Source organism: Furipterus horrens, unplaced genomic scaffold, assembly GCF_987537825.1.
Source record: "Furipterus horrens unplaced genomic scaffold, mFurHor1.1.pri manual_scaffold_16, whole genome shotgun sequence".
Lineage (NCBI taxonomy): Eukaryota > Metazoa > Chordata > Mammalia > Chiroptera > Furipteridae > Furipterus > Furipterus horrens.
The window spans coordinates 2406859-2421436 of NW_028327186.1; the positions used below are offsets into that span (position 1 = coordinate 2406859).

General features: G+C 58.9%; 1 protein-coding gene across 1 annotated transcript in view; it reads left to right on the plus strand.

The window, feature by feature from the left end:
- Nucleotides 1-10951, plus strand: part of OTUD7A (OTU deubiquitinase 7A) — a 102535-nt gene extending 91584 nt beyond the window's left edge. Inside the window, exons 10-14 of the mRNA XM_090263690.1 lie at nt 67-194; nt 851-1000; nt 6776-6890; nt 6993-7077; nt 9156-10951. Coding sequence (XP_090119816.1) covers nt 67-194; nt 851-1000; nt 6776-6890; nt 6993-7077; nt 9156-10613 — 1936 coding nt within the window. The 3' untranslated portion in view covers nt 10614-10951. The remainder of the gene's footprint in view (nt 1-66; nt 195-850; nt 1001-6775; nt 6891-6992; nt 7078-9155) is intronic.
- The last annotated feature ends 3627 nt before the right edge of the window (nt 10952-14578 follow it).

Here is a 14578-nt window from a genome sequence, read left to right on the forward strand (position 1 = left end):
GTCTTCAGCCCCCGCGCCCCTCAGTCGGCCCCGTGACAGCGCCCCCTTGCTTTGCCTTGCCCCCAGCGTGGACAACTCTGAGGACCCCGTGTACGAGAGCCTCGAGGAGTTCCACGTCTTCGTGCTGGCCCACATCCTGCGAAGGCCCATCGTGGTCGTAGCAGATACGATGCTGCGGGATTCCGGCGGAGAAGGTAAGTCTGCACAGAATAGAACTGGCCAAAGCGAGACGCCCCAGCTGAGCAGGAGGCAGGCAAGGGGGGCGGAGCACCCCGGAGGCCAGCGAGCCGTGCCCTGCAGGGACAGGGATCACGTCGTCCCCACCGCCACCCCCATCTCCTCCACTCCGCATGCTCTGTCTCCTCCCCAAGGACAGGACGACTGCTCTGGGCCTTTCGTTCGCCCGGGGTGTCCCTAGCAGGTGACATCTGGCCCAGTGAGGGCGGTGACTAAACCCTGGGTGGTCCTGGTGCCCTCCGGAGCCCTCAGAGAGGCAGCCAGCCCACACCCACGCAGCTGATGCGGGCCCGGTCCCAGGGGCCCTCAGCCACTCCGTCCCCTCCCGCCCCTCTTCAGGCCACAGTGTGTTAAAGAGGAAAAAGGGAGGCAGAAAGCGTGAAGTCAGCATGTGGGGCTGGGGTGGAAAGGACAGAAGGGGCTGCCTTCCCTCCCCCCGCACCTGCCTCTCCCTCAGCCCTCACCGTAACCCCCGGGGTGGGCACCGCCGTCCCCCTGACAGGCAGGAGACTGAAGCCCCTTGACTAAGGCCCGGGAGGAACAGGTCCACCTCGCCCCCGCCGTCCGCGTCCCCGCCGGCCCCGCACACCCTCACGCTGGTCTGTGTCTGCAGCCTTCGCCCCGATCCCGTTCGGAGGGATTTACCTGCCCTTGGAGGTGCCCCCCAACAGGTGCCACTGCTCGCCTCTGGTGCTGGCCTACGACCAAGCGCACTTCTCTGCCCTGGTGTCCATGGAGCAGAGGGACCAGCAAAGGGAACAAGGTACGCCCGCCGCGCCTGGGACGGGGAGATGCGCAGGGCAGGGCGGGGGCCCCGGCGCCCCCTGGGAAGCAGACCCCGTGAGCTGTGCGTGGATGTCGTCACTGAAAATAACAAAGTGCGTGGGGGGCCGTCAAGGATGAGTTCAGTGACTGTGTGTTAACACCTGGTGCATCAGGTTTGAGGGACCCAAAGGTGTCAGCATCCCTGCCTTGGGGGGACTGTACCACCCTGAGGGGGGCACAGGCAACCCCACAAGCCACCCTATACCAGGCAGGATGCACCACCCCGGGCAGGCATGAGCTCCATTCAGGAGGGGAGAGGTTACTTCAATTCAGAAGAACAGACAGACAAACAGATGCAAGAGAGAAGCAGCTTAGAAGTAGTTTTGGAGGCTTCACGTGATATCGGGAGGTGGGTGCCAGGGGGCAGGACGGGCCTGAGCCCGGTTCTGGGCTGCTGAGGGTGTCCCTGGCGTGGCTGAGCGGGCATGCACTGTAGGAATGTGCGTAGCGCCACGCGGCCCCCAGCCTGACCCTATCTGTCAGCAGCTGCAGCAGCACACACCTCCCTTCCTCCTTATCCTCCTCACCCCTCCTTGTCCTCTCCTCTGTCCCTTTCTTTCCTGCCTGCCCAGTGTCCATACGGGGTCAATTCTCGTTTGACAGGCTCAAGGACTTAATTATAAAGTGACAGTCCCAGGGTGGTCCCTCCAGGCACTCAAGTCCTCCGGGGCCTCGCTGGTAAGCGCTAGGACAGGGTATTTCCTGTCCCTAAGCCCGGCTGGTCTCCTGATCCTTAAACGTTGCTCTAAAAATAAACCTGAAGGCCTTGAGTAGCCCCCTTCCTGGCGGCCATTAGGGCCCAGCGTCCCCCCCGAGGGCCTGCGGTGGGTGGGGCAGATCAGACGCCGCCCAGGGTGCTGTCTCCAGAGGAAGCCAACCCCAGGGCTCCTCTGGGGCATCTGCCTGTGGGGGCCTTTCTGCATTAGTGGACCCTAGCAATGCAGCAGCTGGGGGTCCCGGGTGGGAGCTGAGAGGATGTCGGGAGGCCCCCAAGGAACACACTCAGCCTCTCTGCTCAGCCGTCATGATGCCACGGAAGACGGGCCCTCACAGAAAGCTGATACAAGCCCCCAGATGAAGGCACATCCTGAAGAGCATGGGTGGCAGGAGGCTCCAATGCTGCTTCCGGCCTGCGGGCCAGTGCGGGGGCCATGGCTCTACCCAGTCTGCACGCCCAGCAGAGGACTGAGAGCTTAGAAAGTGGCCACACCAAACGCCAGTGAGGACGTGGAGGCGCCGGCTCACGCAGACACGGCCGCTGGGCGTGTAAGACAGTGCGGCCGCGCTGGACAGCTGTTGGTCAGTCTCCTATAAAACGAAACATCCCTCAGCGCAAGAGCCAGCCATGGGCTCCTGGGGAATGGAAAGGCAGGCGAACGCAGAAGCCCATCCACGCGCATCTATAGCGGCTTGGTCTGCGAGAGCTGGTGTCTCCGGGTGAACAGCTCAGCAAACGAAACATTGCAGACCATAAATTATGCTCAGCCGTAAAAGGGAGTCAGTGTGACACCCGCGATTTCTCGGGTGGATGTCAAGGGGATGATGCCGAATGGCAAAGCCAGTCCCCAGCATTGCAGCCTGCATGATTCTGGGTACATCCTTGAAGTGGCAAAGCTAGAAAGATGGGGAACAGGTCAGCGGGTCCATTAGGAAGCGTCTCAGAAATGGAACCAATAGGATAGAGACCCAGGTGATGGAGGATTCGTCACAGGGATTGACTCCCGTGGTATGGGGGCCGAGAAGTCCTGTGTCTGCCTGTGGGCCGTGAGCTGGAGAACCAGGAGAGTGGGGGTATGACTCAGTCCAAGTTCAAAGGCCCAGGGAGCAGTAGTTGCCAGGCTGGAGAGCTGTCCCAGCTCGAGGAGAGCAAGCACACCCCCCTTCCTCTGCCTTTCCACTGTTTCCAAGCCCTCGAAGGATTGGCTGGGGCCCACTCACAGGCCTGAGAAGCGATCTTTTTTACACTGTCTGTGAATTGGAAAGCTAATCTCTTCTGGAAATGCCTCGCAGACACACCCAGACATAACGTTTTACCAGCTATCTGGGCGTCCCTTAGGCCAGGCAAGTTGACACATAAAATTAATCATCAGAGTTCCCACTCGCAGCAGTCCCTCCGGTTCTGTGTTCTCTCGCTGCACTACCCTCTTTCATTACCCATTTGTTAACAATCTGAGGCGAGTTTTTCTTCCTGGGGTCCCACTGAGCCTGCCCCATTGAGTTCAAGTCCGTCTCTCCTCGGAGGTGCCTCTTCCCTTAGCGTGTGGGCCAGCGGGCACCCCTCTGAGTCAGCTCGCTGAGGGTTGCAGGGCCTTGTGTGAATGTGCGGTTTGTCCAGCTTCTGTGGCTGTAGTGACCATAGTTCAGTGGTCTCCCAGTCCGTCACAGCCCGGGCAGAAACCAGAAATCTCCGTTCTTTTCTGGAAAGTGAGTACTTGCAATATATCCAGACCAGTTTCAGACGGTGCCTATAAATTTTCAGGTTAAAAGACAGGAGTCTTTCCAAAATTTAAAAAGAAAGTGAGCTCTGGGAGGTGCGGCTCAGTCAGTTGGAGCATCATCCTGTAAACCAAAAGGTCGCAGGTTCGTTTCCCAGTCAGGGCACAAGCCTGGGTTGCAGGTTCGATCCACACAACTGAGAGATGTTTGCCTCTCACATAGATGTTTCGCTCCCTCTCTCTTCCTCTCATCCCCTCCTTAAACAGATGAAACTAATATGACCAATATAAGATTGTATACAAACCAAACTTAAGTTAAAAAAATAGACTAAGACGCTTGCACTCCTGTTTGGAAAGGCATTTGCTATTCCCAAGTTTTGCCAGCAGAGGGCGCGCCCTGCCGCACGTCTCCCGAGGAGGCCAGGTTTCCCACGGGAGGGGTCCCCGTGTGAGGCGCGAAGCAGAGGCGCCCGCGGCCGCTGTCGCTGGCAGGAAGGACCGTTCTGGGAGCCTTCCTGGCGTGGACAGCTCCGTGCTGGGTTCCCTGCGGCCCCAGCTGTGTCCTCTGCAGAGGAGACGCCTGCCTCGTGTCTCCTGCTTGCCTCGCCCAGTGCCTGGCCTCCCCTCCCCTCCCTAAGACCCAGGCTGAGGCTGCCAGGCTCCACTAGGCTGTCAGGTGCTGGCACCTCCGGGTGACACCAGTCTTCCACTCGGAAGGGGTGGGGCAGCCCAGGAGTCCAGGGTAGGGAGGTGAGGCCGAGGGGTTTATCTCCTCCCAGGGTGGAGTCAGGAGCCACTCCTGCCACCTTCAGCAGGCACATCATGGGGGATGGGGGAGGGGGGACGCTGCCCACCCCCGCTCACATCCCGGGGGGTGGGGGGCACCCAGGCACCTTTTCCGTCCTCAGTGTGGCGGGCGTGGAAGGTAACCACGGTTTGTAACCCACAGAAACTGCTTTGACCAGATTATTGTTCTAGAACAACTGTTTCCAGGTTTTCCTGCTTTTAAGAACCAAGAGGGGTGTCTGTTTACAATGTAGTCCTTGGATCCTTTTCCCAAACACTAGTCTGGCCGTCTGGGGTGGGGCTGGCATTGGGACCTTTGCCGAGGATTCCAGGGAGCTGAGCTGCCCTAGCGAGTGCCCAGGGAGGGTCTTCTAGGGCCCTGGCCCCGCCTGTAAGTGGGAAGCCAGGCCAACCGACCCCTGTTGCCGTGGTGACACGTGGAACCTCGGAACAGGCTCCTGGGAGTGGCCCAAGGGAGGCCAGTCCTGAGCCGGCCTGCAGCCCTCTCCGGTGTGACCTCCTGCAGCTCAGCCCCGGAAGGGTGGCCCGTGCGGGGCGGCCTCATCCGAGCGGACTGAGCCGCCGCGACCTCTCCCAGCCGGAGCCCGGAACTGCCCGGGCCAGCCAGGCTGGAAATGGAAACCCCAGCAAAGCTGTGTTCCCCTCTCCTGGGTGGGGACGACTTGCGTGCACGTCTTCTCAGCAACACTGGGGGCCAGTGTTGAGTCAATCTGATGATCACTGAATGGCGTTCAGTCTTAGATTCTGTTTGTTTGCCTTTTGTTCTCGCCCTTGCACCCTTGCCAGGACATCGGGAAGGGGAGTGGCACCTGGTGCAGGGCCAGCACCTGCCAGGAGTGGGGTGAGGAGGAGGAGGAGGAGGCAGGCCCAGGGCAGGCGTGGTACGTGGGGGCTCACCCACCCCCCAGGCTCTTGGTGCCAAAGGAAAACAGGCTGTGGGAAGCACCGAGGGCCTGGGCCACATCTGGCCGTGAGGGCAGGGGGCAGGAGAGAGGCCCTCCTGCGCAGGGCTTTGCCCTGTCGTGGGGCGAGGAATAGCCAGCAAGAGGGAGCCCGGGCCCAGGGCTGTCAGTCTCAGCCCTCTTCCCACCTGTAAAGGGGGCAGCCACACCGGCTTCCCAGGCTGGTGGCACGGCCGAGGGAGAGCCCTGGCAGAGGCCTCAGCACAGGGGGCTTCTGCTGCACCCACGGGCGGCCACCCCCACGTCTGTACGGGCAGGCGCCCCTACAGGACTGTCCCCACCAGGCAGACCCAAACACGAAGCCAGGTAGCCGCTCCCCGGCCCCAGGCCCTGGCAGTGCTGCTCACAGTGGGGCGCAGCAGGAGGCTGTCTCCCTCCTTCCCGCTCCGGGTCCCTGCTCCCCGCTCTGACAATGGGAGGGGCTTGTCACTGGGGAGCCATTCTCATTGTGCCTACAGCTGCTCCCAAGCTCCCAGCAGATCCCAGGCAAACCTGCACACACCCCACTCCACCCAGCCTTTCTGGGTGGAGGCGGTCGACACTCCCCCCAGCTTCGGGTGCCACTCAGGAGGGCTTGTGATGAATCAGTCCCTCCCCTGTCGGTCTTTACTGAAGTCTCCAACTGCCTGTCACCTCCGCCAAAGTCCCCTCCCCAGCCAGCCTCCCACAGCCTGCTGTTTGCCCTGCGGGTGCCCATCACCCCGACACATGACATGTTGGTCACCGGCTCATGCTGCCCCAACACCGCATGTGAGCTCCCTGCTGTAGGCAGGGTCCCTGGGTCCATGGCCCCTGAGCGCTCTCTGAGCAGCCACCACCACCACGGGTCCCCTGCAGTGACAGACTTGAATGAAGTCACATATAAGAAGCACAGGCAGCCTGGGACCTTCTCTGGGAGGAAGGGGAGGGCTGGGCAGCAGACCACCTTGACCTTCTAGGTGACTTTATACAGTGTGCTGAGTCCACCTGGGTCTTTCCTCAGACATAACAGGACCAGCAATAGCCTTTTCCTGTCTGCTGACAGACCCAAATCCTCAGCAGATTCCCGGGGATGGCTGCAACTCCTCTTCAGACCCACCTCAAGAACGACATCTCTGTCAGGAGTGGTGCATGTGTGTGTGGGCGCAAGTGCACAGTCCTGCCAGGGGAGGTGGTGTTCCCTGTGCTCCCCAGGAGAGGAATAAACAGGGCCCCTCAGACAACAAACCGTGGGCAAGTCCCAACACAGACTATCTCTGGGGAGATCAGAACACCCTGTGCTGCGGGGGAGTGGAATTAATTATAAACTGTGCGGGGCCCTGGAAAAGCGAGGGAACCCGGTGCTGGAGTCCTGGGATTTCGACGCTCCAGCTGGCACAGATGCTGTGTGGGTCCCCTGTGGCTTGACTTAACCACGGGGACACCTGGCCTTGGCATTCCCTCTCCTGTTCCCCCTGGAGTTGCTGGGGAGATCGCAGCCTCCCGGCAGCCGTGGCCCGCCTGGCACCACGACACTCTCTTCTTTTCCAGCCGTGATCCCCCTGACGGATTCGGAGCACAAGCTGCTGCCCCTGCACTTCGCGGTGGACCCCGGGAAGGACTGGGAGTGGGGGAAGGACGACAAGGACAATGCCCGGCTGGCCCAGTAAGCCCCCGCCCTCCCGGCCTCCCCTGCCCCAGCCGCTGCCCCTCCCCCGACATCTGGCAGGCGGGAGGGCGGGTTGTACTGGGTGTCCTCTCTCGCCAGCCTGATCCTGTCACTGGAAGCCAAGCTGAACCTTCTGCACAGCTACATGAATGTGACGTGGATCCGGATCCCCTCGGAGACCCGGGTGAGTCTGACGCCATGGGCTGGGAATGCGACCGCGGGGGCTGGGAGCCTGGCAGGCCAGGCGCCGCGTCCCTAACGCAGGGTCCCGGGGAGGGGCTGCACCGGGGACCCAATCCCCAGGCCCCAGCCCTGCACAAGGCCCAGCCTCCAAGGTTCTGGCAGGATGAAGCCCCAGGTTCCCTGGTGACTGTGAGCACGCAGGAGCTTGCGTGTGTGTACGCAGACACACATGCCTGCTACGGGGTGTTTTGTCCCCTATTTTCTCCAGGAGAGGAATAAACACGCCCACTCAGAAAACAAACCGTGGGCAAGTCCCAACACAGGCTATCTCTGTGGAGATCGGAACACCCTGTGCTGCCGCCGTGCGGAACTAATTATAAACTGCTCGTGGGTCCCTGGAAAAGCCAGGGAACCCGGCCCCGGAGTCCTCTGCCCACCTCCATCTCTCCCCTGCTTCCAGATGCTGCGTATCTGACTGATGTTTTGTCAGCTCAGTAGGGAATTCCCAAGGAAAGGGATTTGTTTTTTAAAAACATTAAAAAGCTTGTAAATAACCGGTCCTCTGCAGACGTCGGTGTACGTAGCCATGAAGTGGGACTGATGTTAAGGGCAGAGTGAGGACTCGGTGCTTCTGTACTTCAGCCTTTACCTGTGTTTAATCTTAACAGAGCCACAAAGGCAGGCGTGGCACACGTTGACAGTCCGTGCCTGCCATCAGGTGCCCACAGTAGCTCCCCCCGCCCCCGCTATGGATGTTCCTTCCCAGCACCTAGGAGGGGGTGAAGGCAGCGGCTCTAGACCTAGAAGCAGGCGGCTCTTGGGCTGTGGCCCAGCTCCATTCTGCTGTGAGCAGGGCCCCTGCCAGGCCTTGGTGGCTCCCACATCAGATGCGGACCCAGGCAGACAGCCCTCGGGCCCCGGGCCAGGGCTCCTTGCTCACCGTGGTCCCAGCTGACCAACTACACTTGCCTCTGCCAGCGAATCACTCTCTGCGTGAGACCTCCAGCTACTTCCAGACCCCAGACAGGACAGGAAGGGGAGGAAGGAATTTCCCGCTGGGAGCGGTGAGGGCTGGTCCCACTGCCCTTGCCCTCAGTGACCTGGCTGCAGGAGGTTTACCCCTCTCTTGGACCTGGTTTCTGAGCAGGAGCACAACTAAAATGGGGAGCAGTGGTCCTCCTTGCGGGCTTCTGCCCCCGAGCCAGGAAAGCCCAGCTGGTCAGGCAGGAGCACCAGTTCCTGCACACCCGGCCACTGGCGCAGGCCTTCACCCAGCAACGCTCAGGCAGAATCCTCCCCTCACCCAAGCGGGAGCCTCCGAAAGGCAGCAGTAGCTGCTGCTGTCCTCGGCACCCTCTCACCTTTCCCAGGTTCTCACCTGCCCCGGGACTGGTCCTGGCCTTGTCCCCTCATCCTGACTGGCTGCCCGGGGGTCCTCCTCCAGGGTCCCCGCAAAGGGGCTTCCTCCCCACTCTCGCCCCAGCCCCGGGCCAGGGGCCTTTTCAGGCAATGGTAATGTCTTTCCTGTTGAGCCCAGGTCCTATTTCAAAATCCTTCTCAGCTTAGCATGCCACACTGCCCATCTGAGAAAGGAATCGGCAAGTGATTGGCCATCGCTGAGTGGGGGGCATGTTTGTTCCAAGACCGAAGAGTGAGGTTCTGAGGGCAAGGTCACAGTCCCCTGCCTGGAGTGAACAGGAAAGATGCCTTTGTAGGAGAGACAGATACCTAAGGTGCAGGTGAGGTGTCACCTCCCTGGATGGCCTCTGTCTCCACAAAGAGGCTGGCCTGGGACCTGGTCCCCCTATGCCTGGCAGGCAGCAGCCTCACCAGGGCTGCAAGGCCTGAGTCTGGGCAGGGAACCCTCTCTGAAGAGGCTCTGGGGCTCAGAGCCCAAAGGACCTGGCTCAGGGCTCCAGGCTATCAGCACCTTGCGTTTGCCACAGAGGCCATCGGGATTGGCTGCAGGGCCCCAACAGAGCAGCGCGGGGCAGGGGCAGGGTCTGTCTTCGTGGGTCGCATGTAGGGACAGCTCATCTCTGACCTCCCTCCTGCCCCACCCTCCCTGTCGCACCATAGGCCCCTCTGGCGCAGCCAGAGTCCCCAACGGCCTCCGCGGGGGAGGACGTGCAGTCTCTGGCCGACTCCCTGGACTCGGACCGCGACTCGGTGTGCAGCAATTCCAACAGCAATAATGGCAAGAGCGGCAAGGACAAGGACAAGGAGAAGCAGCGCAAGGACAAGGACAAGACCCGCACGGACTCCGTGGCCAACAAGCTGGGCAGCTTCAGCAAGACACTGGGCATCAAGCTGAAGAAAAACATGGGCGGCCTGGGCGGCCTGGTGCACGGCAGGATGGGCCGCGCCAACTCCGCCAACGGCAAGAACGGCGACGCGCCCGAGCGCGCCAAGGACAAGAAGGCCAAGTCGCGCAAGGGCAGCAAGGAGGAGTCGGGCGCGTCTGCGAGCACGTCGCCGTCAGAGAAGACCACGCCGTCACCCACGGACAAGGCAGTGGGCGCGTCGCCGGCGGACAAGAGCGGCGGGCCGCGGGGCGACTCCTGGAAGTACAGCACGGACGTGAAGCTGAGCCTCAACATCCTGCGCGCCGCTATGCAGGGCGAGCGCAAGTTCATCTTCGCCGGCCTGCTGCTCACCAGCCACCGGCACCAGTTCCACGAGGAAATGATCGGCTACTACCTGACCAGCGCGCAGGAGCGCTTCAGCGCCGAGCAGGAGCAGCGGCGCCGCGATGCAGCCACCGCCGCTGCCGCCGCCGCCGCCGCCGCCGCCGCCGCCACTGCCACAGCCAAGCGGCCGCCGCGCAGGCCCGAGGCCGAGAGCGCGCCGGGCTCCGAGCGAGCCTCGCCGAGCCCAGCGGCTGCGCCGCCCACGCAGCTGGTGCTCAAGTTCAAGGAGCGCCCGAGCCCTGGGCCAGCGGCGGGCACGCGGGCGGCGCGGGCAGCGGCAGGCGGCGCGGCCTCGCCGGGCCCCGGCAGCGGGGGCGCGCGGCGCGCGGGCGCCAGCGGATCGGCCCCAGGGCGCAGCCCCCCGGCGCGGCAGAGCGTCATCCATGTGCAGTCGGCGGGTGCGCGGGACGAGACATGCGCTCCGGCCATGGGCGCGCTGCGGCCGTGTGCCACGTACCCGCAGCAGAACCGCTCGCTGTCATCGCAGAGCTACAGCCCGGCGCGCGCCGCCGCCCTGCGCACGGTCAACACGGTGGAGTCACTGGCGCGCGCCGTGCCGGGAGCTTTGGCGAACGCGGCCGGCACAGCCGGCGCAGCCGAGCCCAAGTCGCAGACCTATACCAACGGCTTCGGGGCCGCGCGCGACGGCCTGGAGTTTGCGGACGCCGACGCGCCGACCGCGCGCTGGAACGGTGAGTGTGGCCGCGGCGGGCCGGGCCCGGCGCAGCGGCGCTGCCAGCGGGAGAACTGCGCCTTCTACGGGCGCGCGGAGACCGAGCACTTCTGCTCCTACTGCTACCGTGAGGAGCTGCGGCGGCGGCGCGAGGCGCGCGGGGCCCGGCCCTGAGCGCGCGCCCGGCGGCTCGTCCAGGAAAGGACTGCTTTCCATTCTGTCGGTGTCTTTTTTTTACGTGCGCTGGTCACCCGGAAGGCCGGCGACCCCTGTGTCAGTGCCGTGTACGTGTCTGGTCAAACGTTCCTACTGGTGCCTGAACCTACACTGATGCCACTCAGGTAGTAGACGGATAGGAAACAAGTCATACTGTCGGCAGTGGGTGTGCTAGCTAGCATCTGCCTCGTTCCGTGGAAACACATAGCCATTGCAAGAGTATTTTTGTTCCAAAATAAAGAAATTTGCAGCCCTTTGTTTTTAGAAGGGAGTGTTTTACATGCTTTTTTTTTTTTCCTAATCCAGCGACTGACCTCTTCCATGCAGCGGTCACATGTGTGCGCTCGGTACCACCCAGGACTCTGAAGCAAAGACACTCGGCCCGGGACTGCGGTGGCCCCACCTGCTGTGGGCGCCACCTGCTTCCGCTCCCGGTCCCTGGAGGAGAAGAGGCACGTGGCCTCCCGCTGACTCTCTGGTGGTCACTGAGTCCCTTTAGGAACATACATGGCTCCATCTCATAAGCAAAGCCTCCTCCCACAGGGCCCCGGCTCGAGCAACAGACACTGCCATCCAAGCCGCGGGCGTCGGTAGGATGGGCACCGGATAACCTACCTCGCAGGGCGCAGTGAGGTGTAGCGACCGCCCTTGATGCCGGGCAGCTCAGGTGACAGGAGCTTTCCAAAGACACCCTGGGTCCAAAAAGCAAGGTTCTGAACTCACTACTTGGAGTTGCCCACATATGAGCAAAGATGACAGCCTGCTCACACTTCTCCTTGGAAGACCTTTCCAACAGTGGACTGTCGCTGGAGGGCCCCCCAGGAAGTGATCACCGGTGCCCCAGGAGAAAGGCGAGGAATTGACCCTCTGGTCACTGTGTAAGCCCCCACTAGGCTGCTTTGAAACCCGGCTGCACCTCTTTCCGAAGGGAAAGAAGCCCACCCCCCACCCCACCCACATCTGTCTGGGTTTGGCCAGGTACAGGGGTGCCACTCCCATGAGGGAGCGGGTCCCCTCCACAGGCTGGGGATCACCCTGCCTGTGGCTCCATAACACATGGAAGGGGCAGCCCCATCCCTGAGCGGTCCCTTTTTTTGGTGCCTCCTACATTTCTTGAGGAAAAAAAAAAAAAATGTGTCCTTAGTTACCCTGTTCTACGCAGCAATATGCAGCCTCTTCTTTCCAAGATTACCTCTGGAAGTCACCGTTCCTGGTCAAGGACACTGAGGAGTTAGCCCTGCCTCACTGAGGAGAGCTCTTGTTTCCAAGAAATACGAAGAAGATGGGGAACATCCTCGCTAGCAAAAGGATACTTTAAAACCTGTGAGAGCCTTAGGGGAGCCTCTGATAATCCTAAAACAGGAGAACGCACCCAGCTTTGCTGTGAGTGTACCTTCAGGAAATGTAGGAGGTAGACCATCTCTTCATGGAGCCAGCTTCTCCTCCAGAAAGGATGCTTCCCCCTGGGACATAAAGAGCAGCAAAAAAATAATAATAACAATAATTATATATATATATACATACACAGGGAGGGGATTTTTTTTACTTGTTTGAAGAATTATAATAAACTAATTTGAGTATCTCCTGTGAGTAGTTCCTTATTGTTTTTTAAAAATTATTCCATGACACGTGGCATTTTCGGTAACTTATTCACATTTTCCATAACTGGTTCCTGAAATGAAGCAAAACTATTCATGAAACAGAATCTCTAAGAAGCTTTTTGGAAGTTTTACTTTTCATGCCAAACAATATTTTCTGTGTGGTAATTACCAGCGTCCACATCCCTGATATTACTGGGGTTTCTTTTGTTACTCAGGACAAAAAAAGAAAAAGAAAAACTAGTTTTTTTAAAAAATCTCTCATGAGAGGGTCTGTAGCAGCTTTTGGGACTGACACCCCATGTCCCGCTTTGCCACCCAAAGCCGGGAGGCCACAGGAAGTGTGTTACTACGGGTGTAGAGCATGTAGGCGCCGCTCGCTCTCCTCGGTCTTGGAAGGTTGGAGCTGCCAACCTTGAAACGCTCAGCTGTGCATCCAGAAGCCAGCTCCATACGCACACACCGTCAGTGAGGCATAAAGTAAATTCTTATTTTTTAATTTTTTAATGTAAAAAGAGCCAGTCAGAAATTTCCAAAACTGGCTATGCAAATATTGTATCTTTCTCATGCTCTCTGCCAGGTTTTTTTGTTGTTGTGGTTTTTAAAGATAAACTTAGAATAAAATCCATTCATTATAATAAGAGGAAAACCTTCAAAATCAGGCAGTGTTATTTGTAGGTATTTGCAAATAACGGTGACCTGGCCTATCACCTTGAATTTCAGAGTCACCTCCACTCCAGCCCCATCTTACAAATGTGCCATAAATAAGAGCCTGAGAAGCAGCCACTGGCCATCCCCTAGGCTCCACCTGCTCTGTGGGCTCCTCCCACCATGGGGCTCCTCCCACTCTGGGCTCCTCCCACCCTATGGGCTCCACCTGCTCTGTGGGCCCCTCCCACTCTGGACTCCTTCCATCCCACAGGCTCCTCCCACCACATGGAAGGCCTCTGACTTCTCTGTGTGTGGTTCCCAGTTGGCTCCACGTACCAGGGCACCTCTGGGTGCTGCTCCTGGCTGACACTCAAGGACTCGGCCCACTTGTTTACAAAGCGCTGTTTCCTTTTGTGAGAGGTCTGGGTCCATCCTCCCTTGAACCAGTGCTAAAACGAGAGAGAGCCTGCTGTCAGTCCAGTGCACCAATAGCCCCTCCCTGTGGCTCGGAAACCCTCTGTAGACTGGCCCCTGGAGAGGGGTTTCCTGGACCAAATTCGTTATCAAGCTGGGCAGGAACTAACAGAAACTGCATTGTTTACATGTGGGCCAAGAGCTCTCCTGATGTCCTTCTGTGACTTGGGGACCCTTTGTGGAGCAGGGAAGGGGAAGTGGATTATGGGCCCTGGAGAAAAGGAAGGAAACCAGTCCCAATTCTAGAATGGCCATGAGCCTTACCTGCTGACACGTCCTGGACTCGGTTGTGTGGCCGACCTTCCCATCTGGCCTGGCCAAGTGGCCCTGACCAGGAAGATCCATGTCTCCCAGCGACAGCAAGTTCTCAGAAGGACCCCAGATACTTCTACACCTGAGTGGAGGTCACCCCCATCATTTAATTCACAGTTCCTGCATTTGTATTACCTGGGTATATGATTTTTTTTTTTAATAATATATTGTTAAAGGAAGGTGTTTTTAAGTATCTGCTCTCTGTAGGGTTTATGATACATGACACTGAAATTTTATAAAGCAAGTTTGTACTGTAGAAATTCTTTATATATGATTTTCAGAATACTCCACAGAGCAGTATTTTGTGGCCTGACCTTGTCACAGAGCTGTCCCCTCGGAAAGGTGACTTTGGGTGGGAAGGGGCTCCCTTGTAAGCTCTTGGGGTTTAAATGCTTTTTGCTATTTGTTCAGATCCCCTCAGAAAGCAGGAACGTCTAAATGTCTTGTCTTATTTCCTGGAGAGCTTCATTTTTCTGTCGGTCATGGATTTTGGTACTCCACCTTTTCCTCGTCAATGAATACTTCATACTCACCAAGTGACTGTGGACTTTTTCTTTCTCGGTAGCGCAGGAGGAGTTCTGAAATGTTTGAGTCTGTTTTCCAAAGTGATTAAACTTACTAATTCTGGTAGTGACACCAGGCCTCGCCACACCCCAAGGGACACACCTCTGGGTGTGAAAATCCTCAGTGCGTCGCCTCCCGTGGCTCTGGGGCTGGACCTTGGGTACATGACCCTCATCACCCCCACCACCCCCAAACACCCACAAGATTATTTTGCAAACTACTTTGCAAAAAAGAAACTTACCCTAAATACAGTGTGTGGAAAAAGTAGGCGTACAGTTGTTCGTATGGAAAATAATACAATAGTAAGTAAAAATCACACAAGCA